General features: G+C 48.4%; 1 protein-coding gene across 2 annotated transcripts in view; it reads right to left on the bottom strand.

Moving 5' to 3' along the window:
• Window positions 1–15,162, bottom strand: part of LOC142580185 (spliceosome-associated protein CWC27 homolog) — a 373,861-nt gene that overhangs the window by 67,446 nt on the left and 291,253 nt on the right. For both annotated transcript variants that reach the window (XM_075691069.1, XM_075691068.1), the window contains 2 exons: window positions 9,781–9,869; window positions 1,983–2,113 (listed from right to left, as the gene is read on the bottom strand). In XM_075691069.1, the coding sequence (XP_075547184.1) occupies window positions 1,983–2,113; window positions 9,781–9,869 (220 nt within the window). The remainder of the gene's footprint in view (window positions 1–1,982; window positions 2,114–9,780; window positions 9,870–15,162) is intronic.

Raw genomic sequence — 15,162 nt, 5'->3', positions numbered from 1 at the left:
GCCACCGCATCAACAGGTCGTGCAGGATTCCATAATGCCAAGTTGTATCGTATGCCTTTTCCATATGAAGAAACACGGATAAGAAGGATTTTTTATGTACGAAAGTGTCGCGAATGTTTGCTTCTATGCGCACAAGGGTCGGTGGTAGAGCGTCATTCTCTAAAACCACATTGATATGGATCAAGAAATTAGCTTGACTCAAGGAAGTGTAAAAGGCGACGGTTAATCATGTTTTTTCAAGAAGTTTGCAAATGCAATTTGTGAGGGTGATTGGGCAGTAACTTGTTACTAAAGTGGGGTCTTTGCCTTGTTTCAGAATCTGAACGACAAGGGCTTCTTTCCATGCAGTACGAAGGTACCCGGAAGCTCGCATAGCATTTAAAAGTGCGAGTAGCATTATTTGAGTATCACTGGGGAGGTGTTTAATCATGTTGCATATGATCCAACCAGGTCCAGGTGCAGAGCTCTGACATGCAGTCAAGCAGGCTCTCAGCTCGGCAATGTTAAAGGTCAGGTTGTAGGTTTTGTTCTGTCTGAATCTGTGGTCAATGGCCTTGCGTTCTGCTACTTGGTTGTGCTTTAGGAATGCCTCAGAATAAAGATTAGAACTGGAAACATGCTCAAAATGTTTGCCAAGAGCATCAGCTCGGTTTTCCAAGCTGTTCATTTCATCGTTCACTAGGGGGCAACCAATGAATTTCTTGTCCCTTTAGCCTTCTTATCCCATCCATACTTTAGCCTCTTGAGTATACGAATTTATACCCGAAAGATCCCTTTCCCAGCTTCCCCTCTTTGTCCTTCTTCCCTCGGGTTTCAGCAGCAGCAGCAGCAGCAGCGGCGGCGGCGGCAGCAGCAGCAGCCTATTCATGTCCACTGCAGGACAAAGGTCTCTCCCTGCGATCTCCAATCACCCCTGTCCTGCGCCAACCGATTTGAACTAGCACCCCGAAATTTCCTAATTTCGTCGCACCATTCAGTCTTCTGTCATCCTCTACTGCGCTTCCTTTCAATCATACCTGATGACTCATGTGGTCGTTCGCATCAGAGTCGAACTGCTAAAGAGCAGGACCAAGGTTTGGGCTTCATGAGATACGCTGGAAGGTCTTCAAAAATCCTTGTTTTGGCATTAGGCTTCAGTGTCGGCTTTTGATGCTACAGAGACATGGCGTTGCTGTTTATGTTGAAATTGTAGGCAGTGATGATGTCCAAGGCGTCGAAGTGTTTCGCACACACATGTATACTTGCATTCAAAGTTAAAACTGCCACTTTCTGCTGCAATATGGCCCGTTTGCATCTCTCGTGCTGGTCCTTGTTACTCCAACAACACATTTCTGGTTGTTCCTTTTAGTCGGAATGGCACCCCGGCATGCAAAACTTGTTCCACATTGTCGTACGAGCCCGCGAATTCAGCTCAACGGTAAAGAACTAAAAAAAGGGCACAACACATGCACAGAACGCACCATATCAATCATTCGTGTCGCACAATGCAAGCGTTTCAGTACGCGAACGATGCCCGCTGAGGCACAGTGGTGCCATGGCATGGCAGTTTTGAGCAGTGTACGAACCTCTCCTAGAGTGTAATGGCGGAGTTTCGTGACCATAAAAGATGGAAGGACTCTGCTTGAACTCGTGTGCTGCAAGTGCATACCTTGAAAGAAAATAAACACATGACAAGCTGCCACCCTCATCTGTTGGAATACTGCTTCCAAGAGACTATGAAACTGCATGTACTATGTGGCATCTGCTCTCCCCAGAAGGCAACAAGGTTGCGGATAAACATGCCATGGAAGGTTGCTGTGTGGCTGTACGTTATCTTCCCTGGCTGGCTGACAAGGCTTTGGCTGCAGTATGCTAAAATGTTGCTTGTTATTATGTAAAAATGTGTTCACTAGAACATAAGCACGGAAACTAGAATAAGCCAAAGTTGGAGGAAAGGTGTGTGCTCAACCACTTTCCACAAGAGAAGCCAAAAGAATGCTCACCTTCTGCTCCCTCTGAGCCCCCTTAGGGAGCACATTCTGCTTCTTCTCTGTATACACACGCTGCTCCTGTCGGTAGGCACGCATCAGCTGGTTTGTTGGATCATCCCCCTCATGCTCCTTTGCATCACACTCTAGAGGGCACACAATAGTCACTACATTCAACCACCACAGAAACCACTCTTTCACTATTTGTTTCCAAGACAAATTTCAAATGGAGGCCGAGGCAAAAAACATGTTTGTGAGTGACAAAGCTTTAGTATGGTGTACTTGAATGGGGCAATGTGTCAAAACAATGGGAGAACCAGGGACGCTTCTGCAATGACATCACCACTAGGGCGCTGCGATCGATCGCGTGCCTAGCGCGTGAAATTTAAACATGCTGTGCAAAACTTTCTGCATTCATAAACTAAAATGCTCTCAACCCAATTGAAATTAATATATTTCACAAAAAACAAACGCTGCAAACTGTTAGGATACATCAATAATGACGTCTAAGCTTGCAGGTTTCCAAACTCAGATCATGCAGTGATCCTGATCGTCTGCTTAGCGTTTCAGTTGCACAAGACAAACAAACATTCATCTACTCGTTCCATTTGGTAAGCATGCATATGTATTTAGTATTTCGAAACACACAATGATAAGAAGCCTGGAAGGAGCACCAGGGGAGGTATTCTGTAAGAGTCGACCTAGTGAGCTGTCCATTTCGGCCGTTCCTGATTGGCTAGGGCCGCTCGTCTCCTCCTCGCTCGTACAGCTGCGTCCAATCAGCAGCGGCCGAAATGGACAGTCCACTAGGTGGACTCTTACAGAATACCACCCCTGCACTGTGCCTGGTGGGTTAGATGGGATTCCTTTTATGTTGCACCAGCCATAAGGGCAGTTGCCAGGTTTCACTGAAGAAAACAAATAAACGCGCACTGACACAAACACACAAACACACACAAGCACACATAGATATTTACAAACCCAGTGCTTCCCGTTGTGGGGTTCTCACCCTTGCTCTTGGGACAAAGGAACGACAACACAGCAGTGCAAACAATCACGAGGGCATTTATTGCACCTTTCATAGACTAATGCCTGCTAGCTGAGTTGCTATCCACAAAACATGCCAATGGGCGAGCGACAAATCGCGGAAGTCTGACTCACCGCGACCGGATAGCGAGCGAATAAGTTCGCCCCATGCTGGACACCAACATCTGGTCGTTCGCGCGTATGGTCACGCGAACGGTGGCGTGTTCGAATGAATGTGTTCGTCTGTTCCGAGGTAGGCCTCGCGAGACGGTCTCGCAGAAGTATGGATCAGTGCACGCGCGGAACGTCTGCGCCGCTTGCCGAACCCCGAGCCTTCTCCTTTCCCCGCTCAAGTAACCTGCTGTTAGGTGGCGTTAGCAGAGCCACACTCGCGCCATCTCTCACAATGCGCTTCAACCAAAGTGACTGCCGCGGGCATCAAGTCACGCGGCGAAGCCGGATTACAGGAGACGAGAGCTACGCGGCAAAACAACATATCAGGGGACGCGTGAGAGTCGCGCATCGCCACATCCCCCCAACCTTAAATTACTACATATTCCGGCAAAACATGTCACACGGTCTAACATCAATGCGTGCTTCGAACAAGGTAGTATATGCAACAGTGGCCGCACCAAGGAAATGTCCACACGCTGTCCATAACATGCGAGCCGACATTGTCCCTGAGGTACACCGCTGGCGTCCACTGGTCACAGCAGCAGCTCTGCAGACTTGATGGCACGATTCCCAGCCAGGACTCCATAAACGGCGACGCAGTAGCTACGAGCAAGCGTCGCTCGCACCGAAGCACCCTGCTGGCAAGAGCCGCCATGCCGCCATAGCTGTTGGTGACCGCCGGTTCTTTTCTCTGCTGCCGAGGGTTGCGAGCTGGATACAGGCGGCCGCCGAAGTCACTGCGCCGAAGTGGCCACAACATCACCATTGCCCGAGGTGGCTCAATCGTAGTCCGGGGCAGCAGTGCAGATGATGTGCAGGTGACAGCAAACCAGGGGTGACTCCACTCACGCTGCGTACACTAAACGCACTCGGCAAACACTAAAGCAGTGCAAGGGAGAAGAATTCTGCATGCACATCGCCCACGTGGTACGATGTTCAACTCGGCTAGCAAAAGATCAGGCGGCTATTCAGATGCTAAGTTCACGTGAACGAAGCTCGCTTCCTTGAGTCGAACAAGTAATTTCAATTCGTGCGAGGCTAAATAGAATGAGGGAAGCAAAGTGCAACACCTCAACATCACGGTCCACCAGGTTGTGTCTCTCTACGTGCAACAGGCAGCTTCGTAACGCCTTAGGCCTAAAGCGTCGCTACCCTGACAACAACCGGCATCCAAAAAAAACAACACCCAAAATGGGCACAAAACAGGCAGCCGCGACAAGACGTCAGCTCTGTTGGTGGTCCTACCCCGCTTGTTGCACACAGCATCCGAGTTGACGGCGCCCACCGTCCCAGACGGTATCGGAGCGCCCGGTGCCAGGCCGTAATACCAGTCAGCCCGCAGCGGCACCCGTGGCCCGCGGCCACTTGGCTCCCAGAGCCGCGACTTCATCAGAGTCAAAGAGATAGAAGAAGCTATTTACATAAGAAATTCAAACCACCCACGAGGCTTCAGGCTTGCCAATGCTCTGCGAACGCTAAGCCTCGCTCTCCCAAGATGTAGATTACGTGGCTCTCGTACCGACGATTGTCCTTTAAAAAAATCATTTGCGAAAAGGCTTAGCATGTTGAAAAGTTCAAACACACTACAGCCACCATCGCCTCACCCATGAAAGCACACCGCCAACGCTAGCGATCAAAATCCACGCTAGCCCTACACTTCGGTTCAAACAAAGGTCTCGAATAAAGCAAACTTAAAACTATCGTCCGATGCCCCAAGAGGTCCACGTTGGGCAGCCAGATGCGGGGTTCTCACCAATGCTCTTGGGACAAAGGAACGACAACACAGTAGTGCAAACAATCTTAAGGGCATTTATTGCACCTTTCATAGACTAATGCCTGCTAGTCGAGTTGCTATCCACAAAACATGCCAATGGGCGCGTGATAAATCGCGGAAGTCTGACCCACCGCGACTGGATAACGAGCGAATATGTTCGCCCCATGCTGGACACCAACGCCTGGTCGTACGCGCGTACGGTCACACGAACGGTGGCGCGTTCGAACGAGGCCTCGCGAGACGGTCTCGCAGAAGCATGGATCGGGGCACGCTCAGAAGGGTTTGGGTGCGAGCTAGTTGGTACGGATCATTCATATTTAAAACGGCGCCAAAAAACACGGAGTAGAGAGTGAAAGAAGGGGAGGGGAAGGCGAGTCATCATCGGTCAACCACTGCTGCACATGCATCAATAACATTAAACAATATAAAAGAAACCAAAACATGGTGGACACAGGCCAAACTGCTTAACTTCTAAAGAACTTAAGTTCTTTATCACAAAGTGCTATGGAAGGGGAACTAACACAGGTGGCTCCTAACTGACACATTGAAAATGCCTCAAAGATTTCTCTGGCCATCTGATTGCTGTACCTTTTCAACACACGTGTGTCGTCAAGGAGTGGAGAACAGCCACACTTGGCACAATGAACGGCCAGATTACTGCCAGTCTTAATCTTGACACAGTGCGCATGCTCACGCAAACGTTCATTGATACAGCGTCCTGTTTGCCCTACGTAAGTGCAGCCGCAAGAGGTGGGAATGGAATACACTACATTGGTACAGCAATCTACAGGCTTGGCGACATGTTGCTTATTGCACGGTCCAGGTGTTCTCCAGCTTTCGTTTATTTTATGCGTTGCATATTGCAATCACTCAGTTCAGCCCTTGGGCGCTGCCGGGCAGCCACCATTGACCTTTAGCGCAACCACGTGACGTGACGTCACGACAGCCGGAGGAAAAGCTGGGCCCCAACTCGCGCGGTCGCGCGCGGCCGCAGCCACCACCTGACTCCCGCTCCTCCCACTAGGGGCGCTGCGCCGGCGCGCGACGTCACGGAGGAAAAGCTGGGCCCCAACTCGCGCGGTCGCGTGCGGCCGCAGCCACCACCTGACTCCCGCTCCTCCCGCTAGGGGCGCAGCGCCGGCGCGTGACGTCACGGAGGAAAAGCTGGGCCCCAACTGGCGCGGTCGCGCGCGGCCGCAGCCACCACCTGACCGCGCAATATGCAACGCATTCTTGGCTTAACCAAGCTAAGCCTGGCCATTTTTATTTTGCACATCCTTTCCAACTTGTTAGGCGCAGTCAACACGGAGAGGTACACGGAAAGGTATCTGCTTGTCCAAAGTGAGTAGCGAACAACGAAGGAATTGGGTATGTCATCTGGGCCGCAGCTCTTTTTGGCATCTAAATGGAGGATCATGTTCAGAACACCTGAACAAGAGACGACGATGTCTTCCATAGGAGGGTATGAGTCACAGCTAAAAGGTGGAAGTGAAGAGCTATCCTGTGTGAACATGATATGAAAATAGGTGTTAAAAGCAGAAGCAATACTGAGTGAATCGGCAAGATTTTTAGGCCAAAAAATTGTCAGCTGCAAGACTATGAACATCCTGCATTTCTAAATAAATCATTATCTACCGCCACTGTTCCCTAATCCTGGAAGCTTGCTAAGGTCATTCCGATATACAAATTTGGTAGCGCTTAACTTCTGCAGAAATACAGATCCATTTCCTTAACTGCCCATTCATGCAAGTTACTCGAATATATAATTTTTAAACACATCACGGAATTTCTTGAAAGCCACAATATCCTATCCAATTACCAGCACGGTTTCCATCGTGGATATAACACTACTACCCAACTAATCGAATTCAGGCACAATATTTGGCAGTCATTAGATTGAGGTGGACAGATTGACGGCATTTTTGTTGACTTATCCAAAGGTTTCGACACCTTCCCACACCCAAAACTTTTCTACAAGCTTAACTCCATTCCAAATAACCCTTCTCTGGTTGGTTGGATACATAGCTTCCTAACCCAGCGTTTTCTGTCTGTGCACTTAATGGCTCTATTTCCTCTCCTGTCAGTCCGGCGTCCCACAAGGTTCCATTTTAGGCCCGCTTCTTTTCTTATTATATATTAATAACTTGCCGCATTGTGTGTCCGTTAATATTCGTCTTTACGCTGATGATTGCGTCCTCTATCATAATATTATATATTATAATATTCTATTATATATTATATCATAATATTAACACACCAATGAATCATGATTTACTTAATGACTCCTTTGCAAAATTTTGTAGGTGGTGCAAAGAATGGCAAATGAACATTAATTTCTCTAAAACTGTTTCCATGTCCTTTTCCAGACGCCCACCTCCATCACTTTTCACGTACACTTTCCATGACATGTCATGGTCGAAACACATTGATATCATATGTAACAAAGCTTTTAGACATCTCAGTTACCTCCATTGTTCATTGCTTAAGGCTCCAAAGGATACCAAAATGCTGATGTATAAAACACATATCCGCCCCCTTCTTGATTATGGCTGCATCATATGGAATCCTTACAAGAAATCCGATGTTAAAAAATGAGAATCAGTCCAAAAGAAATCAGTGCGCTTCATTTTTCGCAACTATAGTTGAGATTTCTCCCCTTGTTCTCATTATACAGCTACAGGTCTTACAGTTCTTTCATCCCACCACCGCTTAGAATGCATGAAATTTTTACACACGCTGGTTCATTCTGAGCGCCTTGTTACACTAAATAATTATTTGAACTTTAGTCTATCTTCTATCACTAGGAGTTCTCATAATCTCAACTTCACCCCTTTCTTTTGCCGAACGGAGATGTTCAAGCACAGCTTCTTTCCATTGGCCACTGAGCTCTGGAATTCACTACCTGGAAGCATCCACTTTTTACCTATGCAAGAATTTTTGGAAACCATTGCATTTACTTGATATTCATATTTTTTTTGCACCTGTATTTTGTTTTCTCGCTTTCTTTTTTTTCTTCATTCCCTCACTGCCCACTCCTGCAACAGCCTCACCAAGGTTGCAGTATGTGTAAATAAATAAAATAAATAAATAAAAAACAGTTTTCATCATCGCTTGAAACAGCATCAAAACAATTGCTTTCTTAAAAGCGCATACTGGCCAAAAAGTGCCTTGATCAAAAAGTGCAAACTGAGAAAAAATTATTCGAAGTCTTCAAAACATGTCATTTCATTCTCCAGGCAACGGTGCTCAATAAGATGCTTCGGCTGCATAGGTTAGGCCCCCTCCTTCAAACCAAAGCTGCTCAGCGGCAACTGCCTCAAGCTCTCTCTTCTTTTCAGCTTTCGAGCTGTCTAGTGTTCAGCTTTGTGCTCGTCAAATGCTGGCCTTAGTAGCTTGCACCCTGTGTTTTCTCATTTGGACACCATAGCCAAGATCCACCTGCTTTAGCACTCTCCTGATGCCCTGTACTCCTTTGCTGAACTTGAATATAGAGAAGGATGCTGCTGTTCTCAGAGATGCGAGCTCTGTCTTCGGGCAGTACTGAACGATTCATTCCCATTTCGCATCTGCATCAGCGAACACCATGTCAGTTCTGGCTTGCTGAGCCCAAAATGCACGAAAAACTAGCTTTCTAACAGGTGAATTGAATCTGCGTTAGGCTCCTCTCCCATCCTACAGCAACACCTTGAAAACAGTGCTTGTAGATGCTTTCAACAGAAAATGCATGCCATCGCCAAGTAAAGAAAAGGACAATTTTCGTTTCTATTGTGTAAATGATTACCAAACTTGGTGATGAGCTTCTTTATATGCTTAGGAATCCAAAGCAAACAAAATTAGACAATGTGTTTTTCGGTGAAAATTGTCTGGCCTAGTCATTTAGAACTCACAAGCGCAGTGCATACAATGCATTGCACTTGTGTCTGCAAAGTATTATGGCACTACGTGTTGTGAAAAAGAGCTGAAAGTTCATGTCAAATGCCCTTGTGGGTGCCGCACTCCCAGCTGAAGAGTCGACATCAATTGCACAAGTGCGCCTATGTTAATTGCAGTACTGTGACATCACTCACAGTGGCACGTGATTGAGAATTATTCAAGGCAACATTTGTTTGATCTGTTGCTTCATATGACGATTTATACTTCAGAGAAATAATAGAATGTACAAACCGAATGTCTGCGTGCCTTTGTTTCACTCCGTGCTGTAGCGAGAGGAACAAACTTTCGTTTCATCTGCTTGTTATCACATCGTGCAGTCGTGCGCGCAGAAAACGAAACTATCTACCACTTTCTACTGGGTTCCAATGCGCGATTGTGCTCTTTGATCCGCTTGCGTCTGCCTCAGTGCTTGTCACTGTGACAATAACTTATACAGATAATCAGGTGTTCTCATGATGAGCGAACAAAATTGTGCACTGCACAATTTTGCACTGCCACTGGAAGTGCACCACTCAGCAAAAACATGTGAGAAAACAATAATAATAAAGAAGAGATGGCGGGGCCAGTTACATATTTATCACACAATCCTTCTGCTCTGGTATGTAAGAATGCAAGGAAGGAATTTCACTTGCGAAAGCTAGACGGGGAAAAGTGGAGAGAGTGTTTATGCAGGTGGTAAAGATTGCCACCTATCTCTTACATCAGACAAGTGGGCAATGTTATCTGCAAGCTGCACATTGTTGAGATTTTCTCCATTGATCCTTACACCTAAAAGGCAGCATATTTTGTTGGTGCCTAAGCACACTATAAACTTTGTATTTTGTTTTTCACTTTTTCTAAAAACCAACATGACTTTCAAAACGACACATATCAGTGATGCGTTGTTTTGTGGTAAGGTCACTGTACCTGATGACTGTTGGTCTAGCTGCAGCTTGGCTTGTTCCTTGGACCGCATTTGGCGCCTCAGCTCTCTGAACTCTTTGCGGATCTCTCCACTGCAACAAAAAGCGACAAAGATGCAGGTACAAGATATAGCTCGTCATGTGGTTTACTGACACATGAAATACTAGCGACATAAATGAGCAGCATTTAGACAGGACAGTGCTGCAATGGGTAGTGAACCATGTCAACTATATGTACTGGTTATTCTTAATAAAACAAATGAGGCATTCATTTTATGCTTTTAATGTTTGAAAGGGGCCCTGCAACGTGTTAGAGAAAGCTTGCTGAATGCACCGAATGGCATCACCTCAAAGTGGCGAGCTTGGGTACTTCGTAAACGGGTTGTGACGAATGAGAGTGCCACTATGATGATTGGTCAAAAATGTCACGTGTGATATATGTTCAGACAGCATTGAGAGTACTGCGACAAAAGGTACAGCATAACATTTTTCAACCATTTTAGGCATCACAGAGCCACAGGTGAGGTATTGCAACAATGGGAATGACACATCACATACTGAGCACTTTGGCAAGTTAATGGTTGCCTCGCAGAAGCTGTTGTAACCATAAAGGTGGCACCATGGCCTCCGAAATCAGACCCCGTGCCACCCGATCATGGAGGCCATGGGAACACCATGGAACAGCATCAGCAGGCTCAGCAGGCTTGGCAACTATGGAGTGCCGACTTCCGCCAATGCTACGCTGCTATCGGGAAGTACCACATGCCGTCATGAAAGACTGAAATGTGCACCCTAAAGTTGACTTCTGCTTGTATTTCGAATTTTCTCTGACCATAACTTGCATTTGTGTCCGTCAATTTTTTATAATTGACTTTGACTTCTGACTTTTGTTCTGTGTTCTATGCAAGCTGAGAATAGATCAATAGCAAATATGATGACCTCAAAACGGCGTTGCAGGGCACCGTTAAGGCCTGTCCACACGTTCGCTTGCCGATACGTGCAAGCGCGCGTCTGGGCGTCTATGCCTGCGCAGATGGTGCTGGACGGATTGTATGCATTCAAGTGCGGTACAGGTATCAGCGCTCATGCTGCCTCATATTTCCACGTGCCTGGCTGTTCAACTACAGGGTGGTACAATCAACTCTTATATCTTTCCTTTTTGTGCTGATCTAACAGCTTTAAAGATAAATCAATTACACTTAATAATATTGTAACAGGCTTGTTCCTCTCAGCAACATGGGCACAGTGTCTGAAAAAGGGCCACTAACACAGGGCAACCACAGTCTGAAAACCGACAGAGCGAGACACACATGAATGTCAACGTCTTCCTCCATGCTGGCACAGAACTGACGCCAAAGTGCTCCGGTACAACACTCCCCGGGTAGAAAGGAGCCGACCTGGTGACCTAGGCACAAGACAGCACAGGTGGGTCGTAGCACGGTTTAAGCCATGTGACATGAACTGTTTCGCACCCTTGGAAACAAATGTCGGGAGCTGGCTCGACCAGCTCGATGACAGTTCACGGGCGACGTTTGCTTTAGGACTCTGTAAGGACCGTGGTACTTGGACAAAAGCTTGGGAGAAAGGCCAAGAGTGGTGGATAGACCCCATAGCCAAATCAGCATTCCGGGGGCATAGTGGGCAGTAGATGCAGAAATGCCATGGCGAGATTTTTGATGACACTGGTCTTGCGTGGTAAACGAACGCGCTAGTTGACTACATTCTTCTGCTTAAGCAGCCGCTTCAGAACTAGGTTTCGCTTCAGGAACGTCGCGTTGGTATGGCAGAATTGTGTCTATGGAGTATGATGGTTCACGTCGAAGAGAAGAAAGGTGAGAAACCAGTGGTAGCTTGGGCCGCAGTTATACGCGTAGGTTATGAGTGGAAGTACCCGGTCCCAATTTGTGTGATCGTTGGAGACGTACATCGCCAGCATGTCAGCAAGGATACAATTGAAACATTCTGTCATGCCGTTAGTTTGAGGATGGTAGGCTGAGGTGGTGAGATGTACAATCTGACATTCCTTTAAGAGGGCTTTGATGATGTTTAAGTGAAACACGCGGCCATGGTAGCTTAGTAGTTTTCGTGGTGGACCATGTCGCAGAATGGCGTGATGAAGAAGGAAGTAACGTGTTTTGCAGTAGTGGTTGGCAGCGCAGATGTTTCAGCATACCGTGTGAGGTGGTCAACGGTGACAATGACCCACCAGTTGCCATCAGGAGTGTTCGGGGGGGGGGGATTGAAAAGATGGATTCCAACGCGGTCGAACGGTCAGGCAGGACAAGGCAATGGCTGTAGAGGGTCCGACGGTGTTATGGGGAGTTGTCTTGCGGCGCTGACATGTAGGGCATGACCAAACATACTGGCGAATGTAGCGATACATGCCACACCAGTAGTACTGCAGGCGAAGATGGGAGTACGTTTTGAATGTGCCAGCATGGCCACATTGGGGGTCATCGTAGAAAACACCGCAAATGTCCAAGCGCAAATGACGAGGAGTAAGGAGCCACCTGCAGATGGTTAAGTCATTGCGACAATAGAACAAGCTTTCGAAGAGCCGCCGAATCACACACCACATCACGCGGCTACCCAACCCTGCTGCTACGTTGACATGTGAGGATCGACCACGTCAGACCACCACCTGTGACGACGTCACCCGTATTGTTCGCCGCAAACTCGAGGCCACCTGTTCGCCAGCTTTCTCCACGACGCCTCCCGATCCGCCAGCAACCACCATTGCGGTGATCCAGGCCGTCGTCCGACCGGAATTTGAGAACATGGGTCTGAACTCCGTGTGCTCCACGTCTCAACCCAGCGTTCCCCAGTTCTCTAGCGGCCCTCCTCGTCCTCGGCAGTCCTTTTCCGCCACATCTCGCCGCAACCCGTCCGATTGACGTACCCCTGATGACCGGCCGATCTGCTTTCACTGCTGTCACATCGGCCACGTTGCTCATCACTGCCGCAACCGATGGCCATCACCTCCTCGAACATACACTGCCGCTTATTCCCGCACCTTTGGACCTTCCGTTCCCTACACCACCCGCCATGAATCCACTGCCACTGATGCTCCTGCTCCGAACCTTCGCTACAGCCGCTCGCCCTCACCTCGGCGCTGTCAGTCTCGTTCGCCACAACCCCGCCACTTCTCTTCGCCGCCTATCGCCTACCGAATCCAGCCAAAAAACTAGGCACTGCAGCTTCTGGAGGTGAAGCTGCGTTGTCGACCCTGCCCTCAAATCCTCTGCTCACGTTAAGCACGAACCGAAACCTCCTTGACGTTGACGGCTATCCTGTCACGGCACTCATCGATGCAGGAGCACATCTTTCAATTATGAGTGCTGCCTTCCAACGACGACTGAACAAGCTCCCCACCCCAGCGTTGGCACGCGTCGTCCGCGTTGTGGATGGCGGTACTGTGCCTATCATCGGCATGTGTACGGCATGCGTCAGCATCGCCAGCTGCCACACTCCTGTTTTCTTCACCGTAATTGCACATTGCCCCCACGACCTCATTCTCGGCCTCGATTTTCTCTCCGCACATTCTGCTCTTATTGACTCTCTTCCAGTACCCTTCGCTTTGAGTTGCCGATGCTCGCAGAACCTTCTGACGCACCCCACTGCCGCCTGCAGCCAAAGTCAATAGCCTACATTGAACTGTTGTCTTTCCCACCAGTTCCTGATGGCGAGTACCTCGTCACTCCTCTGCCTGACATTCCAACAAGGTATGATGTTACAGTGCCTCACAGTATACTTCATATTACTGGGAACCGCACTCGCATGCCTGTGTGTAACTTTGGATTGGCAAAGCAAATTCTACCGCAAGGTATTTGCTTTGCCACCGTTGATTGTCTCGGCGACCAATACATGGCAGCGTTATCGACCGATGGTTCTCGCGAGCTTAGCAGGCCCCTCGCGCCAGCCTCGGGTGCCGATCCCAATATAAAGAAAATGGTTGCGACGGACCAGTCCTCGGCGCACGCTGAAGAGCTTTGCCAAGTATTATCGTCCTACCGAGATATTTTCGACATCGATGATCGCCCTTTAGGCCAGACGCTCGCGGTCAAGCATCGGATTCTTACTGGCGATGCTACGCCTATTCACCGACGACTGTATCGAGTTTCTGCGTCGGAACAGTGAGTAATTCAAAACGAAGTCAACAAAATGCTAGATAAAAACATCATTGAGCCTTCTTCGAGTCCCTGGGCGTCACCTGTGGTGTTGGTTAAGAAGAAGGACGGCACGTGGTGCTTCTGTGTAGACTACCGTCATCTAAACAACATTACTAAGAAGGACGTCTACCCGCTCCCACGTATAGACGACGCCCTTGACTGCCTGCACGGTTCCAGCTATTTCTCGTCTATTGATCTTTGTTCGGGATACTGGCAGATTGCTGTTGACGATATGGACAGAGAAAAAAACGCGTTCATCACACCCGATGGCCTGTACCAATTCAAGGCAATGCCGTTTGGATTATGCAATGCCCCTGCCACCTTCAAGCGTATGATGGACTCCTTGCTCCAAGGTTTCAAATGGTCCACATGCCTCTGCTACCTTGACGACGTCATCGTCTTCTCGCCAACGTTCGACACTCACCTTGAACGTCTCACAACTATACTTGATGTATTTCGAAAGGCGAAGCTGCAACTTAACTTGTCCAAATGTCGTTTTGGCCACCGGCAAATTACTCTTCTGGGCCATCTCGTTGACGCTTCCGGAGTACAGCCTGATCCCGACAAAACTCGCGCCATCAGAGAGTTTCCGGTTCCGAAGACAGCCGCAGATGTTCGAAGTTTTGTAGGGCTATGCTCGTACTTTCGTCGTGACAATTGCTAACCCCTAACTAACCTTTTGAAGAAAGGCGTACAATTCTCTTGGGGCACTGGAGAGGCCGCCGCCTTCTTTCGTCTCGTCACTCTTCTAACTTCACCACCCATTCTCGCCCACTTCGGCCCTGATGCCCCTACAGAATTGCATACAGATGCCAGCGGTCATGGTGTAGGTGCCGTCTTAGCCCAGCGTCAGCGTGGCCAGGATCGCGTTATTGCTTATGCAAGTCGCCTCCTAGCACCATCGGAGCGTAACTATTCCATTACGGAACGAGAATGCCTTGCTGTTGTCTGGGCGGTTGCGAAGTTCCATCCTTACCTTTACGCTCGCCCTTTTTCTGTAGTCACTGACCATCATGCTCTCTGCTGGCTCTCTTCGCTAAAAGATCCTACAGGCCGGCTTGGTCGATGGGCTTTGAGGCTACAAGAATTTTCCTATTGCGTGGTGTACAAGTCTGGCCGCCTGCACCAAGACGCTGACAGCTTGTCGCGTTACCCTATTGACGACTCTGACTCCTCTAATATTGCCAGTGGTTCTTGCGTATTCTCTGCATCACAGC

Source organism: Dermacentor variabilis, chromosome 4, assembly GCF_050947875.1.
Source record: "Dermacentor variabilis isolate Ectoservices chromosome 4, ASM5094787v1, whole genome shotgun sequence".
NCBI lineage: Eukaryota > Metazoa > Arthropoda > Arachnida > Ixodida > Ixodidae > Dermacentor > Dermacentor variabilis.
The sequence above is the reverse complement of the archived record's forward strand: the minus strand, read 5'-3'. Positions and strand labels throughout refer to the sequence as shown.